The 27,946-nt window shown below is 38.1% G+C and overlaps 3 protein-coding genes across 4 annotated transcripts; 1 reads left to right on the forward strand and 2 right to left on the reverse strand.

Annotated features, from left to right (window-relative positions):
• Positions 1–765: 765 nt before the first annotated feature.
• Positions 766–7,969, reverse strand: LOC135154648 (uncharacterized). Its single transcript, XM_064101466.1, has 3 exons — positions 2,544–7,969; positions 2,014–2,149; positions 766–927 (listed from the first exon to the last, which is right to left on the reverse strand). The coding sequence occupies exons 1-3, from the start codon at positions 2,708–2,710 to the stop codon at positions 766–768; spliced, it is 465 nt and encodes a 154-aa protein (XP_063957536.1). The 5' UTR covers positions 2,711–7,969.
• A 3,180-nt stretch (positions 7,970–11,149) lies between these two features.
• On the reverse strand, positions 11,150–18,907 carry LOC129265840 (B9 domain-containing protein 2-like). 2 transcript variants are annotated; one of them, XM_054903769.2, is made up of 4 exons: positions 18,638–18,907; positions 16,245–16,340; positions 15,580–15,705; positions 11,150–14,783 (listed from the first exon to the last, which is right to left on the reverse strand). In XM_054903769.2, the coding sequence occupies exons 2-4, from the start codon at positions 16,330–16,332 to the stop codon at positions 14,473–14,475; spliced, it is 525 nt and encodes a 174-aa protein (XP_054759744.1). In that variant the 5' UTR covers positions 16,333–16,340; positions 18,638–18,907; the 3' UTR covers positions 11,150–14,472. The 2 variants fall into 2 exon arrangements, with proteins under 2 accessions (XP_054759744.1, XP_054759745.1); XM_054903770.2 differs by having other exon boundaries at positions 16,245–16,336; positions 18,638–18,728.
• LOC129273977 (uncharacterized protein K02A2.6-like) lies at positions 18,898–25,958 on the forward strand. The gene is made up of 2 exons (XM_064102424.1): positions 18,898–20,172; positions 20,259–25,958. Exon 2 carries the CDS (start codon positions 20,683–20,685, stop codon positions 24,958–24,960), a length of 4,278 nt encoding a protein of 1,425 aa, XP_063958494.1. The 5' UTR covers positions 18,898–20,172; positions 20,259–20,682; the 3' UTR covers positions 24,961–25,958.
• The last annotated feature ends 1,988 nt before the right edge of the window (positions 25,959–27,946 follow it).

Consider the following 27,946-nt stretch of genomic DNA (forward strand, 5'->3'; position numbering starts at 1 on the left):
GCATAGAAGGTGAGCTGGGGTCACTTTCGTAGCAGTATGGGGAATGGTTCGATACACAAGTAGGGGTCTCTTCCTTCTTGTTGAGCTCGTCAAAGAGCATGAAGAACTGTCACGTTGAATCGCTCTACTGTTTTGTTTGCTTGCGGATGATCAGTGTCACGCATCGATGTTTATACCGTTGTGACGTAAGTACTCTGCAAATTCAGCGGACACAAATTGCAGACCACTATCAGTTATGATGGTGTCGGGAAGACTGTGTGTTGCAGAAATGCATCTTAGACATGTGATAACGGACTCTGTTGTCGTCGAGGTGAGGATTTCTACCTCGAGCCATCTCAAGGCGTTGTTGATGACCACCAAGAGAAATTTCCCATTTGGAAGCAGACCGCACAAATCGATATGAACAGTATGCCATGGCTGTGTTAACATATTGGTTGGGCTTATCGGTTCTTTTTTCGGAGGAGTGGACTTGACTTGAAAATCATGGCAATGTAGGACCACGTTTTCGGTGTCATCAATGATGTGGGACCACCACACCTTTGTGCGGAGTGCTTGCTTGCTTGGTGAGCCTTGTTTGCTATATCCTTAATGAGTTTTTGTAATGATCGGGGCATAACTACACGGTGATCACGCAGAAGTACCCCATTCTTCACGGTGAGCTCATGTCTGATCTTGTAAAAGGCCGACATGTTGTCATTCAACCACGTGTTCGACTGAATGTTTGCAGTAACACGCTGAAGTTCAGTATAGGCTGATGTCACGTTTTCAATTTTGCTCTGTGTCATTGCTCGAGGAACCGTGTATGTCAATGTAGTCCTCTGCGATGTCGCATTCACGTCGCGGTGCATTGACCATGGGAAGATGAACTAAAGGGTCAGCAGGATTACCTTTCCCTGGTACATGTTTGATCTGGTTGAGGTTGATAAACTGTAGAGATGAATAGACTCAATGGGTGTTTGAATATCTTTGCCTTCCTTGGCCTTCCATCCCTGGCCCATCTCCCTATCTCTTGCCAGTTTGTCGGTACATCGCATGGCACACCCCAATGAAAAATAACATCAACATCGGGTAAATCTATTCCGAGGCCGAAGGCAACAGTTGCAATCACACAGTGAAGTTGATTTCCTTGCTGAGGATGGGCTCTTGTTATTTTGGCTTGACTGGTTTGATCAATACTGGCATTTTGCATTATATAACTCAAACGAAGATTCTTGCCATCTGATTGGTTGAAAGGTGTTCAATATTTGGTCCATTCTTTACTGCGTGCATTTTGTAATTTTCCATTGCACGGTGACCGTGCATTTTTTATTTTTCCATTGCACGGTACGCGCGCTAGCGCTCCCTCAGTATAATCATGTGTATGTCTACTTACCTTTGTGTGTATGTGTGTGTGTGTGTGTTTGTGCGCATGAAGTTAGCGCAGATCAAACTGACTGCGCACTCGACTCAGATCCATGAAGCAATGCGCGTCACAAACATGAAAGCAAAGGGCTGATGAGCTGTTGATACATTGTGTAATCCACCGACTAGCAATTATCAGAGAAAAGGAGTTGCTGGAAATAGGCCAACCTAATATTTATCTTTTTTATTCCTTTTTTACATTTTTAAAAACTTTGTAACTTATATGAGTTATATAAAACAAATAATGAATGTAAATATTTGTGCAATGGAAAGAATATTTACGTTCGATGAAATATTAAAATTTCCATTCAACTCGGCTAACGCCTCGTTGAATGGAACTTAACATCTTTCATCTCATGAAAATATTCTTCCCATATTGCACGCATACACATTCATTATTTGTATACCATCTTTCTCCAGGAGGGTCATGCCCCATTTCAGCCTCAATTCATCTGAGCATGCTTTGAGCAACTCTTTGTTCATCCCTGCAACAAATACACCTCTTCTTAGGCATTGTCGTGACTCCACTTCTTTGATCAGTTTCACAAACTTCTCATCAACTCTAGAGGTGAATAGACTACATGGGGGTTTAAACATTCTGGCCTACCCTACCATCCCTGGCACATCTTGCCAGTATGTCATGACGTCACAGGGTACACCTGAATGAAATATTATATCAACATCAGACAAATCTATTCCGAGGCCGAAGGCAACAGTTGCAATCACACAGCAAAGTTGATTTCCTTTGCTGAAAAAGGGTTCTTGTTATTTTGGCTTGACTGGTTTGATCAATACTGTTATAATACATTTCACACAATCTTTCTCCAAGAGGCTCATGCCCCATTTCAGCCTCAATTCATCTGAGCATGCTTTGAGCAACTCTTTGTTGGAACAAATAAGTTTTTGAGTACACCTCTTCTTAGGCATTGTCGTGACTCCACTTCTTTGATCAGTTTCACAAACTTCTCAGCAACTCTTGAGATGAACAGACTCGATGTGTGTTTTAATATCTTTGCCTTCCTTGCCCTTCCACCCATGGCCCATCTCCCTATCTCTTGCCGGTATGTCAATACACCACATGGTTCATCCTAATAAAACACAATATCAACATCTGGTAAATCTCTTCCTAGACCAAAGGGGACAGTTGTGATGACACAGCGAAGTTGGTTTCCTGGCCGAGAAAGGCCCTTGTTATCCTTGCTTGACTGTTTTTATCCATACTCGTATGGTACATTTCACAGAGTCGATTTCTAGGTGGATTATGCCCCAATTCTCCCTCGATCCATCCCCAGCTGTCTGTCACTTTCATCACACTCCTGTATTAAAAAAAGAAATGGCTTGTTCAATCGAAAAATTGATTGGTTATTCTGCATGCTACACAGGTAAGAACATTCTGCACTGATCTCCTTTGACAGACACTCATTGAAATCATTACGTAGAAGTGGTGATGATGTCACATGGTGAACGACAGTGTGGAGATCACCTCGATCCAAAGCCGTATGTAGTTCATTTATCATTACAGAAGTTGGCAGTGTGGGTTTAAGCACTTGGTGTTTAAGTCCGAGATACTACGCACTTCTATGAGGTAAATTTAATTTAGCAAGGGGTTATGGTGATAGTCATTAAGATGATTCATTTGTCTGTAAGGAAATGGTTTCTCAATAAGCAGAAAAGAAATTAATGAACAAAAATTCTTACAGTTACACGTACCTCTTCTCTTGTTTTTTCTTTGAATTGGAGCTGCTTTCTCTTGACTGTTGGGGCACATATGCTCGGATTAATTGACAAAGGGCTTGTTGCTGCTGTTGACTTTCCACTTCCAGACCGTTTCTGCTGCCTCATCAATTTGGATGGGCTTTCAGTGATCATCCGCTTAACTCGTCTTTCCGGTAGATCTTCATCATCTTGATTTGCATAGACCACAAATCTTCTTGCATGAAAAATCTGTGTTTCTTTCAGATAACTCATTTAACTTTGAGGAGATTTCATCCTCAACCATGCAATATTTTTTAAACTAAATTACGTTTCTATTGCACACACAACACACACGGTCAGTTGCTCTGGGACGTCCTCTTCCCGGCCGTATCACGACGGGTTTTGTAGGGGTAACGTTAGGTATGTTGATCTTACCAGCAAGCAGCATCATGACATGGACTCGAAACTTGTTGAAATGGAATGCGAAGATAAATCATACTGTCTGAGCTAACTAATGTCCAATAATTTATCAGATCGTCTTAGCGTGGCCCATCGAACACAAATATACATCCAAAACTTCCTATAATTCAGTGGAAAATTGATCATTCAATGCTTGTAATTGAAACGTGAAAACTCCAACTCCATCGAAAGTGTTCACACACGTGTTCGCAAAATCAGCTGTGTTTTGGAAATAAATTTGTCTTAGTCTTTATCTCTGTACGTATTTCCGTCTAATATATGACACCCGAACAACATAGAGTACTTTTTAGCATCTAGTCCATGATTTCGCTCTGTTTTCTTCTAGAGAATGACTTTATCAAAGACTAAACAAAACTTCGCGGGACAGAGGGAAAGATTCGTCCACAATTGAGCGAAGAGACGGGGGTGAAAATAGGGATACGTTCCATATTATTCTTCAAAATAGATATTCAATACAATACAATACAATTTCTCTAATACCAGATTTTTTACAAGAAATGTGAATACTGCTTTTGTCAGAAAATGATTTTTCAATGCATTAAAAAAAAAAAGAATCTTCCACAATTAAATCGATCCCCTGCAAAATAGTGGACTATTCCAAACCACGGACGAAACAGCTTTGACATTTCATTGGTCAATTTACGAGGTGACCGTTAAATATTCATGAGCTCATCTATATTCATTAGGAAGACGTGCCTCATGAATATATAACTCGGCACAGATGTCAAGAGGCCCTGGCTCGCGTCAGGCTAAGCGCTTCGCGAATTAGGATATCCCTCGCTTTGCTCGGGAAGCAACCAGGGCCTCGACAAGAGGCTAACCGTGACCCGGATGAGACAAAGCTTTGGAGGGGCACAGTATTGTTCACAAACAATACAGTGCCCCTCAAATCATTGTCTCCTCCAGGTCACGGTCCGCCGCTGGGCCAATGTGTAACATAATAACATTGAGTGCTTGATTCGAAAATGAAGGTAATTGCAAAATGTATCTCTTTAAAAGTTTCACTTAGCATTCATTACACACCATGCATATAGAAGCACTAGTTTTGTGCTTATTTATTTTTCTTAGTACTTAAGCAAAACAACAATTTTCAATATCTGAGCATGCTTTAAGTGAATCTTTGTTCATCCCTGGAACAAATAGGTTTTCGAGCACACCTCTTCTTAGGCATTGTCGTGACTGGACTTCTTTGATCAGTTTCACAAACTTCTCATCAACTCTAGAGGTGAATTCTGGCCTTCCCTACCCTACCATTCCTGGCACATCTCCCCGCATGGTACATCTCGCATAGTCGATTTCCAGGTGGATCATGTCCCAGTTCTCCCTCGATCCATTCCTAGGTGTCTGTCACTTTCACCACACTCCTGTATTGAAAAAGGAATGGTTTGTTCAATGGACTCGAGATACAAAAGGAATGTAAGTGGATATGATAAAGTATTGTATTTGATTTATATTTTCATGTTTGGTTCTTTTTAAAGGCAAATATCGTTGTAATGTCAAATTGATTTTAAAAGCAAGAAAATAAGGAAACCATATCTTTGGAGATTTAGTGAAAAACCATCAAAATGATAACTGAATTATGTTTTATTTATGTGACATCACTTGTGAGCTGCCCCATTGAGTCCTGAGTATCATGAATGACATAAGTTGCTATTCATTTACATGGTGAATGAATTAAATGCATGTATGAAATATAGCATATCAGACTGTGTGTCTCCTGCACATTCATTTAAAGATCATTTAAAATTCTTAATATTAATGGAATTTTTCAAAGTTTTCTTCTCATAATCTGGCTTAGCCTTGTTGGTGTTAGCCTTCTCTTGATATTTTCTTAACTTTCGGGTTTGCCATACCCAAGACAGGGCCTTCGAGATGTACCCAGAAGTTTGCATTTTAAAAAAGGGTTTGGCGGGGGCATTACGTCTGCCTCATTTCACTTTGAAAATCTCTCCATATCAGCTACTTACTTGACTCCCAAGTCCTTCCAAAAAGAATGATTTCTCTATTCCCTTCTCCATTCTTAATTCTTTCAGCACCTAAATGAGCTTCATTTTCAGAAAGTTCTGTTTCGCGGACTAACAATGCTTCTGTTTTGCAGACGCTTCTTGCATCTCTTGGTACTCTTCTTGAGCCATCGTAGCATTTCATTTGATTTCTCTTACTCTATGTTCTTTTTCCTTGCAAGAGAGTTTTGCTTGCACAGCGTCTGCCTTCTTTTTCAGCTCTAACATTTCCAGCTCGAAGGACTCTTTGGAACTGCACTTTGTTGCCTGGCTCGCAAGAGATCTGCATTCTTCCTTCTCTTTTCTCTCCATTGAAAAGCTTTTAGAACATTTATTCAGCTTGACGCTTAAATGTATTTGAATGTATTGTGGCTGCCTCTAGTTATTCAATTAACTAGAAGAGTTTCCAAATCTAAGTCACATATAAAAATGGATCGGAAACTCCTCATCTATGAGACAAATCTTTGGAAACTCCTCTAGATAATTACCTAAGTAGAGGCAGCCACACATTGTAGTTTTAACAAATATGTATTTGAATATGTAAGCATAGCAGCAGGACTCTCTTGTATTCTCGTTCCTAGAATTATAAAGTGAAATAGCACATGCTTGTACTTTGATATTGGGTGGGAGCATAAATATGTGAACAGACTTCATCCCACAACTCAGGCCCATTTCATAAAGGACTTGCAACTGTTGTAACTTTGTCATTATGGCAACTACCATGGAAACCTTGATTATGATTGGCTGCTGAGGCCTGTTGCCATGGTAGTTGCCATTATGACAAAGTTACAACAGTTGCAAGTCCTTTATTAAACGGGCCCCAGATCTCCTTTGGTTTGGATGGTATGTACATTTCTCTTTTTGTTGGTGCCTGTTTTGACAATCTAACTTTCTCTGGCATAATACAAATGCAATGAGGAGGGAATCTTTAACATTGACAGTGTTTATTTTTTAAACATTGTTGAGCAACAATAGGTACAGTTTGGCTTGTTGAAGCCTTATGTAGTATCCGTAACACTGATCTGTAGTGTCTGTGCACATTACATTTATACCCTTGCTGTTCAAACGAACAGGTGTGATGCATTGTATTTCCGTTCTACATTGCATCTGGCTGATATTCTGAAAATAAAATAACAGTAAGTCAACTTACGCCTCATTACAATGTATACAAAACTAGTTACCATCAACATTGTGACATTTAAAAAAATACATTTTAGATTAAAGCCAAATTATTTATATAGCTATTCTTTCCAAAGAAGCATGACTCATGTTCCTTTTCACATAATAACCACTGTATCACAATTTGTTGGTCAAGTAAAAGGATACTTTAATAATTGGAATTGAATAGACTATATTCTATAAGATGGCATGACAAGATATTGCGTATCCTTTGTTCTTTTCCTGTGACAACAAATCCAAAATGGCATAATTTCAGAGTGCAAATGTGTGACAGCCCAAAAGTGGTATTCTTTGCCCCATTTGACTATTCTCACACAGCCAACACACATACCCCCCCCCCCCCGAACGAGGCGCTCAGCTAGTTTGTCAATTGCGCCTTGATCAGCCACTCAGCAACCTTTTTACCGTTTTGCGCCGAGGCCGAAAGATCATGAATTGTCTCTCCTTTTTAACCGGATTGTCTTTTTCATCCATTATAACAATATAGGTGAGGGAATGAATCCTTATTAAAGTAAAACAAGGCTAGACTATCAACGGCACATGAAGTTTCTTCTGCCCCCCAAATCGCCCCCTTCCCATCTTCGTCTACATCAGACATGGTTTAGTTGTAAGAGTCCACAGTTTTTCCCGAAGATCCTCAGGTTCAGTCGAGCATGTGATGCAACGCATGTCGCACAACATACAAAATGCAAATTAAACACACACTCATCGGAAATACAAACTATACTGTATGATGAGTGTGTGACAATTTGCATGCAGCGCGCTATTATCTACGGAAGTGCTTGAAAGGTCTCATAAGCTCCGCCCCCAAAAAAGATTTTTGGAGGTCAAGACTTTCACAAGAGTAACAGCTTAAAACTGAGGGAGTACATGTAGCTTCATTTGTAACAGATTGTCTGACCTGACTGTATGCAGTTTCACAAATTGGATTTATGTGAAAGGAGAAAAATAGATTGATGAAAAACATAGGTGACGATTTTGTGAGAATTTTGATCACAAGTGGGGATCAACCCCCCCCCCCTCCCGGATTGCCGCTAATGGTGAAATTCATATTTTGTTTGTTTGTCATATTTTGATGACACATTTACCCGTTTACTATAAACAAATTGTCTTTTTCTTTGAATGATGTTTTAAAACGATTTTAAATGCAAGCTATGTGAACACTTAACTATGTAGCTTCTCATGAATAAAATGTTTTTGCCATGTACATAATTCATACATTTTTTTGTTGTCTACTTTTTTATTGTCTCTTGGTAACATAATATTATATGTAGATGTATATCCTATACAGGTAACTTGGACTGTATTCTGATGCCCAGATTGACTTTAATAGGCGATGGTCTATCCAAGCAGATTCCACTTGCCTTGGTCTTACTCTGAGGTTATGGGAAGCCAAAACTTTCAAATTTGTTGTTGTATTTTGTTTATTTTTACTGTGCTCTTTCAAGCTATAATTTTGAATAAAATTGGGGTTTTTCCCCCAGGCAGTTAAATGATTGGAGTGTCAAATACCGTAACTCAACCGCAAATTAAGTCTACATAATTTTTTTATATTGAACCCGTACTCATTACTGTATATTTGTGTCACAATTGGCTATCCATAGCTAAACTGGAAATTAAGTCTACATTAAATCTGAGTTCAGAATACCGGCCAATGTCTTTTTTATGCATTACAAATTTTTAGTTTTTGTCCTAAGGTTTGCAGACAAATTGATCATCACTGTACTTTACAATACCATGTCAATATGTAAATGTGGACAAATATTATTTTGCACTCAACTGTAAATCTGTCCAGTCTATTGTAACAAAGTGACATTTTCATCCATGCGTCTTATACACAAATATTGTTTTGTTGTGCCATGTTGGATCAAGCTTCTAAGTCACAAATTAAGTCAGAAGTATTCAAAAGACCAATTTTTTTAATTTTTATTTTAGTCCTGCAAGTTGAATTTCTGAAAGATATTTAATACTTCCCAGCAGACCGCACTGTGCTGGAAGTATGTCTACATGAAACGGTATATGAACTCGTCCGTCCTTAAAAGTTAATTTTTGTCTCGCCTGCATAGCAGAGCGAGACTATAGGCGCCGCTTTTCCGACGGCGGCGGCGTCAACATCAAATCTTAACCTAAGGTTAAGTTTTTGAAATGACATCATAACTTAGAAAGTGTATAGACCTAGTTCATGAAACTTGGACATAAGGTTAATCAAGTATTACTGAACATTCTGCCTGAGTTTCAGGTCACATGACCAAGGTCAAAGGTCATTTAGGGTCAATGAACTTAGACCATGTTGGGAAAAATTATTTTCAAAATCTTAACCGAAGGTTAAGTTTTTGAAATGACATCATAACTTAGAGACCTAGTTCATGAAACTTGGGCATAAGGTTAATCAAGTATTAGTGAACATCCTGCTCGAGTTTCAGGTCACGTGACCAAGGTCAAAGGTCATTTAGGGTCAATGAACTTTGGTCAAGTTGGGGGTATTTGTTGAATTACTATCATAACTTTGAAAACTTATGGATCTAGTCCATGAAACTTGGACATAAGGTTAATCAAGTATTAGTGAACATCCTGCCCGAGTTTCAGGTCACATGACCAAGGTCAAAGGTCATTTAGGGTCAATGAACTTTGGCCAAGTTGGGGGTATTTGTTGAATTACCATCCTAACTCTGAAAGTTTATGGATCTAGTTCATAAAACTTGGGATATAAGAGTAATCAAGCATCACTGAACATCCCCTTTGAGTTTCAGGTCACAAAACCAAGTCAAAGGTCAGTTAAGGTCAATAAACTTAGGCCATGTTGGGGTAATTGTTGAAGTGCCATCATAAATTTGAAAGTTTATGGATAGAGTGAATGAAATGTGGACATGGGTGTAGTTGACAGTCTTAAGTCTACGTTCAAATGTCATTTATGGTCAATGAACGTGGTATTATGTCATTATATGAATGATGTTTTTGTGAATGATTATTTTATAGTAGTTTTCAAAGTAAGCACTGCTGCTATATTAAATTGCGTAATGCAGGCGACTGCCAGAGGCGTTCCACTTGTTCTTAATGAGATTGCTAAAATGAAATGACAATTGAGAATCTGTAGAGAGATCGGACTTGCACACCAATATTAAACAAGTGGAATGCCTCTGGCCGTCTCACCTGCATCACGCGATTCAATATAGCAGCGGTGCTGATTTTGAAAACTACTATAACTCGCACAAGATGTTCAGTGATACTTGGTTACTCGTATTTCCACGTTTTATGAACTAGACCAATACACTTATAGAGATATGATGGCAATTCAACAAATACCCCCAACGTGGCCAAAGTTCTTTGACCTTACATGACCTTTGACCTTGATCATGTGACCTGAAACTCGCACAGGATGTTCAGTGATACTTGATTACTCTTATGTCCAAGTTTTATGAACTAGACCAACACACTTTCAAATTTATGGCTGTAATTCAACAAATACCCCAATTTGGCCAAAGTTCATTGACCCTAAATGACCTTTGACCTTGATCATGTGACCTGAAACTTGCACAGGATGTTCAGTAATACTTGATTACTATTATGTCCAAGTTTCATGAATCAGATCCATAAACTTTCAAAGTTATGATGGTAATTCAACAGATACCCCCAATTCGGCCAAAGTTCATTGACCCTAAATGACCTTTGACCTTGGTCATGTGACGTGAAACTCATGCAGGATGTTCAGTGATACTTGATTAACCTTATGTATAAGTTTCATGAACTAGGTCCATATATTTTCTAAGTTATGATGACATTTCAAAAACTTAACCTTAGGTTAAGATTTTGATGTTGATTCCCCCAACATGGTCTAAGTTCATTGACCCTAAATGACCTTTGACCTTGGTCATGTGACATGAAACTCAGGCAGGATGTTCAGTAATACTTGATTAACCTTATGGCCAAGTTTCATGAACTAGGTCCATATACTTTCTAAGTTATGCTGTCATTTCAAAAACTTAACCTCAGGTTAAGATTTGGTGTTGACGCCGCCGCCGCCGTCGGAAAAGCGGCGCCTATAGTCTCACTCTGCTATGCAGGTGAGACAAAAATCAAATCTGTTTGTACTGGCTTGTGGAATTTAAGAGTCTATTGAGGGGATTCCAGGCTTGTGTGTAATCTAATGCTAACATCCAAGCTTCCCTTATTGCTAGGAATAAAATCCCACATCATACCCTATTTTTCTTTCCCTTTTACCCCCGCTCTCTTTCTCTCTCCTTCGCTCTCTTTCTCTTCCCCTCTTGTGCCCCCTTTCTCTTTGCTCCCATACCCATTTTCTTTCTCCTCTATCCAAAACCATCTCTATACCCCCTCTCCATCTCTATCTTTGTACTTACAACCAGGATTAATCTATAAAAAGAGGTAAAAAGGTAATTACAAATAATTTATTAATGAATCCTATACTAGTATATACACATGTACTTGTGTAAAACAAAAACAAATGTGAGAATTCATATCTCCCTCTATTTCATTGATTCTAATCATGTCTGATGTTAGTGTAAAAATAAAAACGATTGATATATTTGAACAGTTTACAGGCTTACCATCTTGGTAATTAGTAGTCAACTTTGGTTAACAGCAGGAGCTATTCAACATGTTTGTCCGACAATTTGTCAGATCAGGGAAGCGTTTCATCAACAGTTTCATCCAACAAGTTGTCAGATCAGACAACTTTCCTTCATTGGCTGAGCACGGTTACTATGGTAACTGTCGGAGAAAAGAAGACCTGTCCGATAAAGCCTCTGACAAGTCCTTTCATGAATTGGTCCCCTGATAACTTTCATTGAGTATGATTGAATCTATGAGGCAGTCTATAATTATAATTTGATGGATCTTTGTCTGATCATTAAATCTTCGTGTTTCTATCACTCTTCTGCTGCTATAGAAACCAACTGGATGTAATAGGGGCTTCCCCTTTAATACAATGCTATACCAGTATGTACAACATGTACATTGTATATTTCAGATGAAAAACACTGAAATATGACTAACAGTATTTAAGAAGATCATTACAGCACCCTAATGGACTTATTACAAAATTCAGATGAACCCATAAACAATAGTACTGTGTCTGTTTGAAGTAGGACAATCATGCCTACAAACTTGTCATATTTGTCAACAAAACTGATTGTATGAAATTTTGTCACAAATAGATTTGACAATGATAAGGAAAATATATAAAAATTATCAGTAGTTAACATCAATAATTTTGGTGTAATGTTCATTTTTAAAGAATTTTAAAAACTTGTACCCAAAATTTTTAAATAGGTGTTATCAATAATTTTTGTTAAAATTTCTGATCATATTTCTCGAGGCGATTTTCTTCCGAGTTTTTGGTACCAGTATGTAAAATCCCTATCCACAAAATCAAACAATGTACATATATTGGCAAGAAAATACTTTTTACATAATATATTATATGTAATCATTCCCCTTTAAAGACTGGATTAGTTTGATACCCATAATGACATGGGGCTGAGTCAGCCTGTCCCCTATGATCTGGGCTGTTGACAGCTATTAACTGTATGTGATTCACAATGAACATATCATGAATATTGTTATTATTGATTATCATTGCTGATGCAGTACTAAATTATACCAAAGACAAACTTAATTTTCAAATCATGTAATGAAACAATACAATATACCGAGGTGCCCTATTTGTAAACCTACATGTATGATGGCAACCCCATAAATTTCTTTAATACAATCACAAAACAAATTCCCCAAATTTACAGTAGGTTGCTCACCTGTACATATCATAAGCCCCTCTCTTTTTTTAATTAAACCACATAAAGCTCCAAAATATTCCTGGTATGGGGAGCTGGGTGTTTTATAATCTTTACATAGGATTAAAGGAAAAGTCCACCCCAACAAAAAGTTGATTTGAATAAAAAGAGAAAAATTCAACAAGCATAACAGTAACACTGAAAATTTCATCAAAATTGGATGTAAAATAAGAAAGTTATGACATTTTAAAGTTTTGGTTAATGTCACAAAATAGTTTAATATGCACATCCTTGCTGATATGCAAATGAGGAACTGATGATATCATCCACTCACTATATCTTTTGTATTTTATTATATGATATATGGAATATTTAAATTTTCTCCTCATTCTCTATGAAACAAAGTTTTCTTCATCCCTGAACATGTGGAATTACCATTGTTTTGACATTTTATGGTTCAGTCAAGTTGGTCCTTGTTGCCAAATATGCAAAAATTGAAATATTGTATACCGGTAATTCAAACAATAAAAAACAAAAGAAAAAGTGAGTGAGGGACATCATCAATTCTCTCATTTGCATGTTACTGAGTTGTGCATATAACTGTTAAGTGAAAAATAAGCAAAACTGAAAATGTCATAACTTTCTTATTTTATATCCGATTTTGATGAAATTTTCAGTGATATTCTTGTTTGTTTTTTCTCTATTTATTGAAATCAACATTTTTCTGGGGTGGACTTGGCCTTTAAGTATGAACTTAACATGACTGGATGTGGCATGAAAGAAAAATGTCAGGAAAAAATGTTTTTTGCAATGTAACTTCATTAATAACTTTAAGAAACATCACCAAGCATGATAAGGCATTGGCAATATCAACCACATCCCCCTACACCGCAGACAAAATGTATTCACCCCCAGAATGTAAAAAAAAATGTACATCTACATGTAACCTTTGTATAAAAGTTGCAAAAGAGCCATTGAAAATTGTATTTTAGTTCCAAACAAAAAAGCTGTTTGGCATTAAAATGAGAAGGGATAAAAAGTCCCTAAAACAGAAACCTTACAGAAGATGCACAATTCTTGGAAAACATCAGGTGAGTCATGGTACTTTGACAACGGAGGATTGTTTTGAGCATGTAGTCTCCCACCCCTTTACGTCTCTACAATTTGATTTATGAAGAAGTACAACATGCCACAAGTTGAATGGCTACCTACATGTATGAAGTTCAATTTATTTTACTGTTGAAGAACCTGCTTACTCCTTCACATAAATTCTGCCTCATCTTGATAGAGAGTGCAATAAACCCATTTCTTTGTGGTTCATTTGTGATACGATGAGTTGCAATTCTTAGTAGTACCGGTAATAATCAATATTATAATTAAAAAAATAATTACACTTGCTTGTATCCTTGCCAAACCATCTTTTACAAAAGACATTCCTTCTTGCCCTCAAAAAGAGCCATTTAGCTTCAAGAATACAGACTGAAAATGTGGATTACTTCTTCAAATACTATAATAGAGAACAATCTGATATAAGTTTACTGATTATAGTGGGGTGTTTATCAAAGAGTGTAAAGTTATGCCCAATCCTATGAACTAGAAAGTGACAAGCTGAATGGGTATCTTGATAAATTTGAATTTAATAAGGTATAGCTTGGTGATATGACAGTGGCTAACTTCACAACCTTGAATTTATCACTAATCACTCATATCAGAAGTCACAAAAAAGTACTGAACAATGCAGCAAAATTACCCGGGCTTTATCTAAGCAGTTCTGCATTTCAAGGTATAAATTCCAGCCAGGTTAGCTTTTACCTCACTTGTCTTGAGTAATGATAATGTTCTTTCTGAAGGAAATTAATGCCTGGAGAAGGATTTAAACCCATGACTCTCTAAAGAGACACGGCCCATAACCACTACACCAGTATGCCTCCTTGTACACAAGTTTATTGGTTTCCACACCTTCATCAGCATTCCACGCCATATTTATCAAAATTCTTGAGAATAATCCCGAGCTGACAGTGAACTTTTCCCATAGCAACAGTCTGAAGAGTATAGCGTTCAGCGCTCTGCACCATATCGGCATTCCGTAGTTGTGAGGCGCCCCCTATGAAGTACTGCGAAACCTGTTCACGAAAAGTTCCTGATGGTCGCCATGTCGGGCATTGGATGTCATGTGTACCAGGAGAGGTCGGCAAGTGACAGAATCCATAACCGTAGAGCTCATTGCGTCCAAAGTCATCTTGGTGGTAAACCTCAAATTTTAATTTAGGCCATCCTGAATGGAACAAATGAAATATACAGTGAGACTTCATTTAGCTTCCAGAATACAGACTGAAAATGTGGATTACTTCTTCAACTACTATAATAGAGAACAATCTGATAGAAGTTTACTGGTAATAGTGGGGTGTTTTTTAAAGAGTGTTTGTAAAGTTATGCCCAATCCTATGAACAACTAGAAAGTGACAAGCCGAATGGGTATCTTGATAACTCTGAATTGAATTAGGTATAGCTTGGTGATGCTTGAGATTCCTAATGTAAAAACAAATTTTCAGGGCAAAGTTTACCATTTTCCATATTTTAGATATAAGAAATCCAAATTTAAAGTACCCGGTAAGTAATTTAGGCTCACTTTGGCAATTTATGTATCAGATGTAAGTAGGGTTGTATAAAATTAAATTGAATATACATGTATCTTCATCTCTTATGACACATGAACCCTGTCTTGGCTAAAGAACATCTTCATTTCTTTTCATTCATAAATATCCCTCGATACAGAATAAGTTAAAGAAATAATGATCTTACACATCAAATGGGTCCATTCTCTTTGTATGTTTTGGGGCAAAAAAGATGAAGTAATGTCATAAGAAATGGTAGGGATATGTCTGTCATCATTTAATATGCAAACTACAATTTCATCAATCCAATGCAAACTATCTTTCATCTGGCTTGGGCAAATTTGTGAATAATTTCCTCCTTCATTTTACTTCGTTCACTAAATTCACATCAATCTCAGGTGAGATTACACTTTTTTTTACCCATTCCTGAAGAGGTTGCAATAAGGGATTCCTTACCTTGTAATCCTTTGGTAGCAAAGTGAATATCGATAGGATGACTCCAGACTGCAAAGTTTTCATTCTGTGGGAGATCCACCTGTGTTTGTCCTTCTCTTATTCCAGCTATGACCTTCCATGCTCCACCTAAAAGAAACCCCACAAAAAACACAATGATACTTGTAAGGGCCTGAGAAGAGTATTTTCTAACTGACATTGTTGACAGGCTGTGATTGGGGACCATTGACCTTTACCCTGATTATCACCCAGAATAGGAATGGTGTCAGTGATTAAAAGGTTGCCGTTGGTGATAATACCAACCGATGCTTCTTGTGCTTTTGAGTTTTGATTATGGAGTGATCTGAAACACACTTTTCCCTATTTTTGTCCTACCAACCAACCCTCCTTACATATTAATGAACAGATGGTGATAACATAACAATAACAGTTTATAATAATTCAAAGGAAAAAAAATCAGCAATTGTAAGAGAAACATCTCCACAGATTGGCAAGTTTCTCAATTAGGTTAAGGTAAAACAAAAACACACAAGAGGCACAAAGCATGCATCAAAGAGACCTCTAGGTAGCCAAGAGCAACCAATGAAACAAACAAATTCAAGCAAGCCATAGCATAGGCCTACATGTAGGACATAAACAAACTTCAGATTAACTACTTGCATGCTTACCAGTGTGTATTTTCCATTTGCAATAAAGATTTTGATTTGAGAACCCACTTGCTCCAAGGATCTGCCCTATAACATGAACTTCTGCCATCTCTCTACCTGACAAAAAGAGCATTTAAAGTGAACAAACTTGTCAATAAAAGCAGAAATTAAACCTGGATATAAAGAAATATAATTGGTGGAAATATTACAACAGAAATTAAAGTTCTATACATATATTTGGATCTACCAATTTCTATATCCTGCAGAAAATAAAAGTCTAAAAACAAAAAAGAAGAGAAAAGAAAAAGGAAAATAAACATTTTAAAAAAGCAAAATAAAAGTAAACAAAAAGAAAACAGGAGAGAAAAAAATTGAAAAGAAAGTTAAAGAAACAAAAGAAAAAAAGAAAAGGAGAAGAAAAAAAAGATAAGGAAAAAATATGTAAATGTAAAATAATAATAAAAAGAGACAAGAATTAAGAAAGATGAAGGAGAAAAAAAGAAACGAATATAACTAAAAAAAATATGAAAGAAGCTAATGATTTTTTTTTTTAAAGCTAAACAGCAATGACAAAATTAATCATTTCTGATTGGTTGCCAGCCAAACCAAACAAAGAAGTTGATTTTTTTAGAAATGATTTGATTGATGATTCATCTCACATAAATTTATAATGCACACAAGCACAACCTCACAAAGATACATGGTCACACAATAATAAATTTCTTAAGGCTTAGACCTTAGACTCTAAATTATTTAATTAATTACATTAATTATATATACAAAAAAAATTGTTTTTCACTTTTACAAATGAGACAATTTTATTTTTTAATTCTACTTAGTAATTAGACTCACATCTTTTCAGAATTTATTGCTGAAAGACTTAAAGGTCAAGTACACTTCAGAAAAATGTTGATTTGAATAAATTGGGAAAATCAGACAAGCATAATGCTGAAAATTTCATCAAAATCGGATGTAAAATAATAAAGTTATGACATTTTAAAGTTTTGCTTATTTTCACAAAATAGTTATTATATGCACAATTTAGTCACATGCAAATGAGAGAATCGATGATGTCCCTCACTCACTATTTCTTTTGTTTTTGTTTGAGTTATACAATATTTCAATTTTTACAGATTTGACAATAGGCCTATGGACCAACTTGACTGAACCATAAAATGTTAAACAATGGTAATTCCACAAGTTCAGGGCGAAATAGAAATTTGTTTCACAGTACATTGGCGAGAAAAATCAGAATATTTCATATTTCATATAATAAAATACAAAATAGTGAGTGAGTGATGTCATCAGTTCCCTCATTTGCATACCTACTGGGATGTGCATATATAACTATTTTGTGAAATTAAGCGAAACTTTAAAATGTCATAACTTTCTTCTTTTACATCTAAATTTTTATGAAGTTTTCAGTGTTGTGCTTGTTGGATTTTTCTCTTCTTATTCTAATCAACTTTTCTTTGGGGTGGACTTGTCCTTTAAGTTATTAGTTAATCTGACTAACTTGGAAGTTTAAAAAAATATTGTGTTTGAATTGAGAATCTAAGAACTTTGTACAAAACAATAACAAAAGTTGGATAGAAAACACACAAATACAGTCATGTAATAATTTCACTCGTTTTCAAACCGTAGATCTAGTGAATCTATATTCTTGACCAGGCATACATGTAACTGTAAGTACTTCCTTACGCTGAATGAGGTATTAATTTAATTTAAGCTCAGGAGTGGACTGTGCAAAACGAGGGAGACACAGGACTGGGGTAGATTGGGGTCTCAATTATCTTGATAAAAATAAAATGTGGAAACAGAAATTATGCACTTACCACGATTATAATGGATGAAGAAGGTCTATCGTGACACACAAATCCTGACATCAACACATAGACTGGAACCTCAAAAAAACAAAATATAGCCTCGGTCTCTATCGGCCATTTTGTTTTGAATTTTTACAGAAGGAGAGGTATCGCGACACTCCGACAGAACTTTTCGTTTTTTTGAGGTTCCAGTCGATCTGTGCCTCGATGTCAGGATTTGTGTGTCACAATAGACCTTCATTTCATCCATTATAATCGTGGCAAGTGCATAATTTCTGTTTCCACATTTTATCAAGATTACTATTGAGACCCCAATCTACCCCAGTGTCTCCCTCGTTTTGCACGGTCGACTCCTGGTCTCCGGGAGCTCCTGGGCCGGGTTAGTAATGAACCCGGGAGTGCGGGGAAACTAGACGAGATATTCACACAGCACATATTATAATATGTGGGACTGAATTAGATTTGGCGTACCTAGCAACAAGAATTATACGGACTAAGATTTCGATAAGGTTAATTTCTTTATATTCCGAGAATTTCTTACAAATGAAAATACAAATACAGCACATTTACATCAATATGTTAACTTACGAAAGCAATTCGTTAATCGTTAGACCTCTCCTTTTGTCTAAGACTAGTTTTAACAGTTTCGCCGCTTAGTTCACAAAAATGCATGATTAATGAACGTAGATGGCAGCAATACTGGAAGTGCAGTGGCACTGCCACGGAAATAAATTTTTCGTGTGCACTGCTCTCTCTGGAAACAGATCAATGTCACGGCTATAATTAAGACATTTTCAGCTCTTCCATGCACTTATTACTTGCCATAAATTCATGTTATGTTATGTTATTGTGATGTATGAACTGAAGACTAATGACGCAATCTTCATGAGCAGCCTTGTACGCATGCGCGACAGAGAGCAAGATGGCGTAACATTAAATGGCAGACACTACTCTACATCGCTGTGCTATTATCTCATTATTATGTATCCCTTTAAGAACCACAACACGAGAACATAACAATTTGGCGACGAGGATGCAGGGATAAAAATGAGAGTATAGATTGGACTTGATTTCCAGTAAGTGACATGCATTGCGGATAGCTTTTGGAAATTAGCCGCGGATATTGTCATTGATACACTGCACTGCAGAGCATAGTGTGATCGGTCAATCGCAGCCTAGCCGTAATTTGGATGACGGATGAATGTGGCTTGTTGAAATGAACGCTTTGCAGAAGCCTCACACCGCTCATGCCAGCCTATGTTGAGACCGAGTTATGTAGTGTCTACAGCCCATAGCATAGGCATAACATTGACAATTGTTGTAAATTATTGCCTAGCCCTAGATGTTACTGGTAGTTGACATTGGACTATTGACATAGCAAATTGGAGCCAACTTCAAGCCCGAAGTCTCCAAAGCAGCCCAGCCCAGCAGCAAGCAACAGAGCCCAAGGACCAAGCCGATCGAGGACCCAGCCGAGACCTCTTTTGCCAGGTTCAGCCCAGACGGTGTTGCATTCATTAGTCAAGTCCAGCCAAGCAAGTTTTGAGTCTGCAAGCCAGGACAAAGTTGTCGTGCCAAGAAGACTCAATACAAATTCAAGCCAAGCTGCATAATTAATGAATGAAACAGAAACAAAACATCAAAGACTTTAAAGACTTTTTGATGGACTTATTATGAATAATAATAAACACAGCATTTATTTATTATGTACCGTGACTTAATCAAAGACTAAAGGTAAGATTAAGACAAATTAGTCCAGGTCCAAAAATACATTATATGGTTGTAATTGCAACGTGTTGGACTAAAGAATTGGTCGAAACATAGATCTGGTCTAATGTAACAAAGTACCGTACATGCCCTGGTGAGTTGTTACACTGTCACTGGTCCAATTAATTAGGTAGTATTTAGATTTAGGTCATTAAAATAGCAATTATAGATCTAGGTCTAGAACCATCAGGACCAAGCCCAAGACTGAATTGAGATCTGATGTTTATACAGTAAATAACGATAAACTTAAGCCGAGTTTATGCCGTAGTCATATAGCAAATTGGTCCAGTCAACTGGTCTAAGACTATGCAAGTAGGATCAGGCCTATGAAATTTAGGACCAACAAGAAGTTCCAGGTCTAAAAAGCAGGACCAGGTATAATCTTATAAGCAGGTCTAAAGTAGGACCGGGTCTCTGAGTTATAGGACCAAACAAGGTCCAGGTCTAAAAAAAAAACAGGACTAGGTCTAATCAGTTGTAGGACTATAACTTAGGCCCAAAGTGTTGATCGATTATAGTCTAAGACTTAGCAATTAGGACCAGGACCCAGTGCCTATATTTGCTATGCAATTGAATAACTGCAGCCCCACGACATGGGAGTAGTCCCACATATACCAGTTGTGTGTAGTGATATAGTATTGTCAATCGTTGGACTATATATGTCGTTCTAGCTTTGTTTCAGGTATACAATAATGCTTTGTATAGGCATTATGTACTAAGAAAATAAGCTTTGCTTACGCGCAATTGCAAGATCAAAATCATATTTTATGATCAATAAGTCTTGATATACTTAGTGTTACAGCTACCTATTGTGTAGTCACAATCAAGTTAACAGCTGAATTTTGTACAACATATGAATCAAAATTATGGCAAGCCAACATATAGGTAGTGTGCCCAAACTGAGTGATGGGTACAATTTTGACGAATGGCTTGAACTCCTAGAAGCATGGTTTGATGCTAACAATATACAGGAAGATGGGAAAAGAAGGGCAATATTTCTGACCAATCTTGGTAGCAAGAGCTATCACATTCTCAGAGCTCTCTTGCAGCCGAGTAAACCAATAGATCAAACATACACAGTATGCAAAACTACGCTTACGTCACACTTCGTACCAAAGCCTACCGAAATTGTTCAGCGCTATAGGTTTTACACTTGTGTGCAAAAGCAAGATGAGTCCATACCGCAATTTGTAGCAAATTTGCGCCAATTAAGCGAAGGCTGTAATTTCAAAGAATTAGATAACATGATTAGGGACCGCTTAGTAGTGGGTTGCCGGGATATCGCAATTCAACGCAAGCTGTTAAGTGAGTCGTCCCTAACCTTACAACATGCACTTCAGACCGCCACAGCTATGGAGGTAGCAGACAGAGATGTTGAAAAGCTCAAAGTATTAAGTAAAGGGACCGAGTCACCTACAGTTCAGAAGATGCAGGACAGAAGCCAGCATAAACCATTTGTGTCCTCATCGCGTAAAAATACACATCAAAGACAGAAGCAGGACATGCAGGAAAAGCCTCAAAAGCCAAGCCAAAAGAAACAGGAAAAACCTGCCTCAAGATGTTGGAGATGTGGTTCAGGTGATCATGGCCAGTCAGCATGTAGATTTAAGGATGAGAAATGCTATCAGTGTTCTCAAGTGGGTCACACCCGCAGCCAGTGTGAGAAGATCAAGCAATACAGATCTAGAAAGAAATATGCAAACCACTTGAATGGTGAGGAAGGTGCAGAACTGATAGAAAACATGCCTAGTGGAGAACTCAGACACCTTAGGGGTGGAATGGTAAACAAGATGGCAAAGTACAGTGAACCGTTCCAGACTAGCCTAAGCCTAAATGGGATCCAAGTTAACTTAGAAATAGACACAGGAAGCCCCTGGACGATGATGTCGCAGCAGGATTTTCATAAACTGGGACATCGAGCTGATGTGAAGCAAGCAAATGTTTCCTTGAAAACATACACAGAGTCATCAGTACCAATCATTGGTGAGGCAATGGTAGAAGTCAAGTTTGATGCCAGCCAACCACCAAAGAAGTTGACACTTCTTGTAGTTGAGAAAGGTGTTGCGTTACTGGGCCGAGACTGGATGCAAGCCGCACCAGAAGGAATCTACAGATTCCTACAGAATCGCCTCAACCTTCAAACACATGTTTCCAACAATCCAGAAACCATGCATAAGATACAAGCTACCTTACAAGACATGTTAGTGAAGCACAAGCAAGTGTTTGACTGTTCAAAAGTTGGTAAACTTGAAGGCTACCAGGCAAAGGTGCATCCTCAAGATGATGGAGATAAAGCCAGGTTCTACAAAGCTGCACCAGTCCCATATGCAATGCGCCAGAAAATTGACGAAGCCATCGATGAGCTACAGGACCAAGGCGTGATTGAGCCGGTGAAGTTTGCTGATTACGCATGTCCTATCGTAGTGGTGAAGAAACCAAATGGTAAAGTCCGCATATGTGGCAACTATAAGTTGACAGCAAATAAAGTTCTAAGGGTGGAACGGTACCCAATTCCGTCGCTCCAGGATATGCTCCAGGACTTAGGTGGAGGTCAACAGTTCAGCAAGCTTGACCTTTCACATGCATACCACCAGATAGAACTTGATGAACAAGCAAGGAAGTACACCACAGTAAATACACACAGAGGACTTTTTCAGTACACTAGGTTACCCTTTGGTATAGCCACAGCCCCTGCGCTCTTCCAAAGAGCAATGGAGTCACTCTTAGCTGACATACCAATGTGTCGCCCGTATCTAGATGATATTATAGTTAGCGGGAAGACAGATGAAGAACACATTGCCAACTTGCAAGCTGTACTGCATTGCCTAGAGAGTAATGGACTTCGACTGAAAAGGGAAAAGTGTGAGTTCATGATGGACTCGGTGGAGTTCCTTGGCCACAAGCTGGATCAACATGGAGTTAGCCCACTCCCGGACAAGATAGAAGCCATAAAGAAGACTCCAAGACCACAGAACCAGAGTCAACTACAGGCATACCTAGGACTTCTGGGCTACTATCGGAAGTTTATACCAAATTTGACCAAAGAGATCGCCCCACTAATAACACTGTTGAAGGCAGAGTATGCTTCAGTGCCAAAGAAGCAGGGAGACCGGAACAAAGCAGATCCAAACCTGAAGTGGGGAGGAGACCAAGAAAGAGCCTTCCAGAAGTCAAAGGAACTGGTTCAGAGTGACACAGTGTTGACACACTATGACCCCAGTAAGCCTTTGTTGTTGCAATGTGATGCAAGCCCCTATGGTCTAGGTGTAGTCCTCAGCCATGTAGGAACAGACGGTCTAGAGCAGCCCATTTCATTTGCATCACGCACGCTCACTAGAAGTGAAGCAAATTACGCCCAATATGAAAAAGAAGGACTCTCTGTCATTTTCGGTTTAAAGAAATTTCACAAGTACCTGTACGGAAGACGATTTACAATCGTCACAGACCACAAGCCGCTGTTAGGCATATTCGGTGACACCAAACCTGCAAGCCCCATGGCCTCTGCACGGTTAGCCAGGTGGCACATGATCCTCTCAGCCTACGACTATGACATCATATACAAGGAAGGTAAACAGCACCAGAATGCAGACGCCCTTTCACGCCTACCCTTGGCAGATGATCAAACAGTGTGGTCGCATCAGAGTCTTGCAGAGCTGGATGAGCAGCCGCCAGTTCAAATCAACATGCTGGATATTGACACAAGACCAGTTGAAGCCGATGAAGTCAGAAGAATCACCAAAAGGGATCCTGTTCTCGCAAGAGTAACAGCCTATGTGATGAATGGATGGCCAAACCCCAAAAGCGTTCCACCAGAGCTCAAAGCCTTTGCGCAGAAGAAGGAGGAACTCTCGATTGAGGATGACATCATATTATGGGGGCATAGAGTGGTCATTCCAGACAACAAGCAGATGAGACAAAGAATCCTTGATGAACTTCATGGGACTCATCCAGGCATAGTCAAGATGAAAGCACTTGCACGATCCTTTGTATGGTGGCCAGGCATCGACAAAATGTTGGAAGAGAAGGTGAAGACCTGTACAACTTGTCAGGAGCACCAGCGAAGCCCACCACCTGCCCCTATCCACCCATGGGAGTTCCCAGAACGTCCCTGGAGTAGGATCCACATCGATTACGCCTACATCGATAACCAGAACGTGCTGATTGTTGTTGACGCATACACCAAGTGGATTGAAGCTATTAGAGTAGCACACGCCACTGCAGCTGCTACAGTCACTGCCATGCGACGCCTGTTTGCAACGTATGGTATTCCAGAAACAGTCGTAAGTGACAACGGCACCCAGTTTGTCTCTGAAGACTTTTCGAACTTCCTGTTCAACAACAATGTAGAACATGTGCAAACAGCCCCAAAACACCCTTCCAGCAATGGCCTTGCGGAAAGGGCTGTGCAAACCTTGAAAAGTGGAGTTAAGAAAACCAGTGGAACATCATTGGAGATGCGCATCCAAGTATTCCTAATGACCTATCGGATAACTCCACAAGGAACTACCATGAAAACACCAAGTGAACTAATGTTCAAAAGGAGGATCAGAAGTAGAATGGATCATGTCCGTCCGAACCTGCACAAGTCGGTTCAGAAGCAGCAATCTGCAATGAAACAGGCGGCAGACAAGCGCTCAAAGATGAGACAGTTCAAGTTGAATGATACTGTTCTGGTGAAGAACTTTGCAGCCGGACCAACTTGGCTCAGAGGAATAGTAACCGAAACACTCAATGAAGTCATGTACGTGATAGAGTTACAGGATGGTAGAGAGGTACGCCGCCATGTGGATCACATTAGACTTTACACTCTATCGCATGGAAATGATCATGACAAGGAAGAAATGCCTGATCAGAACACCAATCTACAACCAGAGATTCTGATTCAACAGACGCAGTATCCAAGCCAGACAACAGAAAATCCCAATATGGCACCTAGTACTAGCGAATCCTTAATTTCAAACACTGAACAGAGTATCGCTGATACTACAGCCATGTCACAGCAGGTCCAAACAGAGTCACTAAGTGATTCTGATGGAGCTGTCATGCCAAACATGCCAAATACTAAAGTCATGTCAGAAAGACGAATGTCCAACCGGAAGTCAAAGACACCCTCAAAGTTAAGAGATTTCATTGTATATCATTAAAGCTATACACGATAGCAGCTTTAAAAAAAAAAAAAAAAGGAAAAAAGCTGTTAACATGATTGTAAATAATGTTGGATATACAGTTAGGAGAAACACTTAAAGCCACGTTAAAAGGCTTCTAGTTGGTATTGATACTAATTTGTAAAGAAAAGGAAAGAGGTATGTTATAAATTGGTAATTCAATTTGATAGTTGAATGATTAAAAAAAAAAAAAAAAAAAAAAATAGAGGGTGGAGAGAAGAATGAAGTTCTATAGGTAGAGAGAAAAAGTGTTACCTTTAAATTTGATATGGAGGAAAATAATGACAATCACAAGTGTTGTAATCTTGAAAGTTTGTTTATTGGAGAAATATGAAAAGCACATAACTCGCATTCATATAGTAAACTAGTCTGAGATTTAGATTTTAGCCGTTATATGAGTCGTGAAAATTGTATTTGGAGTCATTCACGAGATATTATTCATTGATGCAAACACATTTATGCAAACTTATTGATAAGGTTTAGTATATGATACAGTCTTAAGGATTACATTATTATTATATCCTGATTCATGTGATAAGAGTCACACAGTTTATGCTAGTGAACAATTAACAGATAACCCAATGAAGTAAAATGCCACCTGTAGCTATTTCTTTATAAAGTGAGATTTAGGATGAAGTATATTCAAAGAGGTTAGTTTGAAATAGCCATGTATGTTTAATTGATTATGGTTAATTGTTGAGTATAAGCAAAGTATTATGGCGAAGTTTAGCCTAGCATGCCTAGTTTAGTATTACTGTTATCTGGTTACAAGTTATACAGTGTTACTTGTTGTATCTATTGTTATACTGGGTAGTGAATGTATTACATTAGCCAGTTGAAATGAAGCAGGATATGCTCCCAATTAAAAGGGGAGGAATGTGATGTATGAACTGAAGACTAATGACGCAATCTTCATGAGCAGCCTTGTACGCATGCGCGACAGAGAGCAAGATGGCGTAACATTAAATGGCAGACACTACTCTACATCGCTGTGCTATTATCTCATTATTATGTATCCCTTTAAGAACCACAACACGAGAACATAACAGTTATGCTATGTTATGTTATACCGAGGTTTTTACCTGACTGCTAAGAAAGCACGAATTCATGTTAGTGTCATTTATAGTACTCCATCGGAAATAGCATTTCGGCTTTCATGGTTATCCTGTCAATGTGTTCTTTCCAATTATTGTATTTCGCATCTTGTGCACTATTCTTGACGAATAAAATCAATCAATCAATCTTATGACTGATGTCGGAGTATGATCAATTAAGAGTGAGCAACGTAAACCTATTTGGTGGCAGGGACATTTTTTGTAATTTTCATATTTTTATGGTATTTTTTATATTCAACCAATATCCAGAGTTTCTCCATTCAATTTTTCAAATATATTCAATAGGGGAAACATTTATTGGATTGGTTCATTTTGCTGAAAATCAATGTCACAGATGGACGTTGATTAGAACATATATTTCAGTTATATCTATACAAATCTTTAAAAAGTATTATTCAGTCATAAATAAAGACTTAAGAGATTACTTGGGAAAACAAAAAAACAAAATATGGGAAATACATGTAATCTTTTCCAGGGGCGTAACAGGGGTCGGTGGCCAGGGGGGGCAAGAGCCAAAAATTTCCCGGTCATATCATGGTATGAAAGGCGTAATGGTGTAATGAGGCGACGATTTTGAGAGGGCCAGATATTACGTATCGGGCAAAATCTATCTTTTAAAAAAAAGTTGCGAGCGAGCAAAATTTTTGACATTTTTAATACAAAATCCAATTTTGTGATAGATTTTGACATGATATCCAGAAAATGATATATTTCACTTTTCTCTCTCTCCATTCCTCTTTTGTGGTCTGTATATACGCCACTGTGAACAGGATTCTTTGCGGCAGTAGCGTGAAGAGTACAACAAAACGAGGGGCGCAGTATGGCGCATGTGCTAAAAAGCTGCTTGATATAAATCCCGAGCCCAACCCTTCCATACTTATATACGGCAGTGCGGGGCGGAGCCCCCGGAACTTCTTGATATCAAAGCCATTTAAACCTCGCAGATTGCCGCTATTTTTAATCAAATCGCGGGTATATACAGAATATAGCTTTTACACAACACATTTATTCAACCCAGTTGCGTAATGAACTGAATATTTTAAGGGGGCAAAACATAGCAATGTGAGAAAATTTGCATTAAAAAAAAATCGCCAGCTAGCAAAGCGAGCTGGAAAAAAATTGCCTATTAAAATTGAATTCTAATTATGTGATAGATTTTTCCATTATATTCAGCAAATAACACATTTCATTGTTTCCATTCATTTCATTATACGTTGTCTCTAATTTCTTTTATTTCCTCTTGGGTGTGGAACCAAGACATCCCCCCCCCCCCCGCCTGTACGCCAGTGATTGAACTTAAAGCTTAATTAATGTAGGAAGGGTCCCTACATTGGGACGTTATAGAGCAATTTGAAGGTTATAGATGAAGAGCCCCTACTGCGTGGTGTCTGGGGCAAAGCCCCGGTAGCTTATTTGCATAAAATTTAGCAAGCTTATAGCACAATGTTGTCTGCTGTCCACCTTTCTACCCGCTCTTTATTTTCAATAATCGGCGGCCCGGTCGTGTTATTAAGTTTTTTCTTGTCCCTTTTCTTTGTTTTCCAATTTAGCTTTTGACTAATTCCATTTTACCTTCGTTTCCCGCTATTGTTTGCCTTTTTGTAATCTTTTAATTTATTTCCAATCATGCTATTGCATTACATAGGCCTATTTCGGAATGATTTCTTGTTTCTCAAATGTTCTCTTTCGTTCTTTTTCCCGCTTTCCTTCCTTTTCCATAAAACAGACATTTTTTTTCTTCGTTTTCTTTTCACTTTTCCCTTTCCTTTTCCTCCTTTCCTTTTCCCCTTTCCTTCCCCTTTCCCTTTCTTTCTCCCTCCCTTTTCTCTTTTTCCCGCTTTTTTATTTTC

The sequence above is a fragment of the Lytechinus pictus genome, chromosome 7 (assembly GCF_037042905.1).
Source record: "Lytechinus pictus isolate F3 Inbred chromosome 7, Lp3.0, whole genome shotgun sequence".
NCBI classification, from domain to species: Eukaryota; Metazoa; Echinodermata; class Echinoidea; order Temnopleuroida; family Toxopneustidae; genus Lytechinus; species Lytechinus pictus.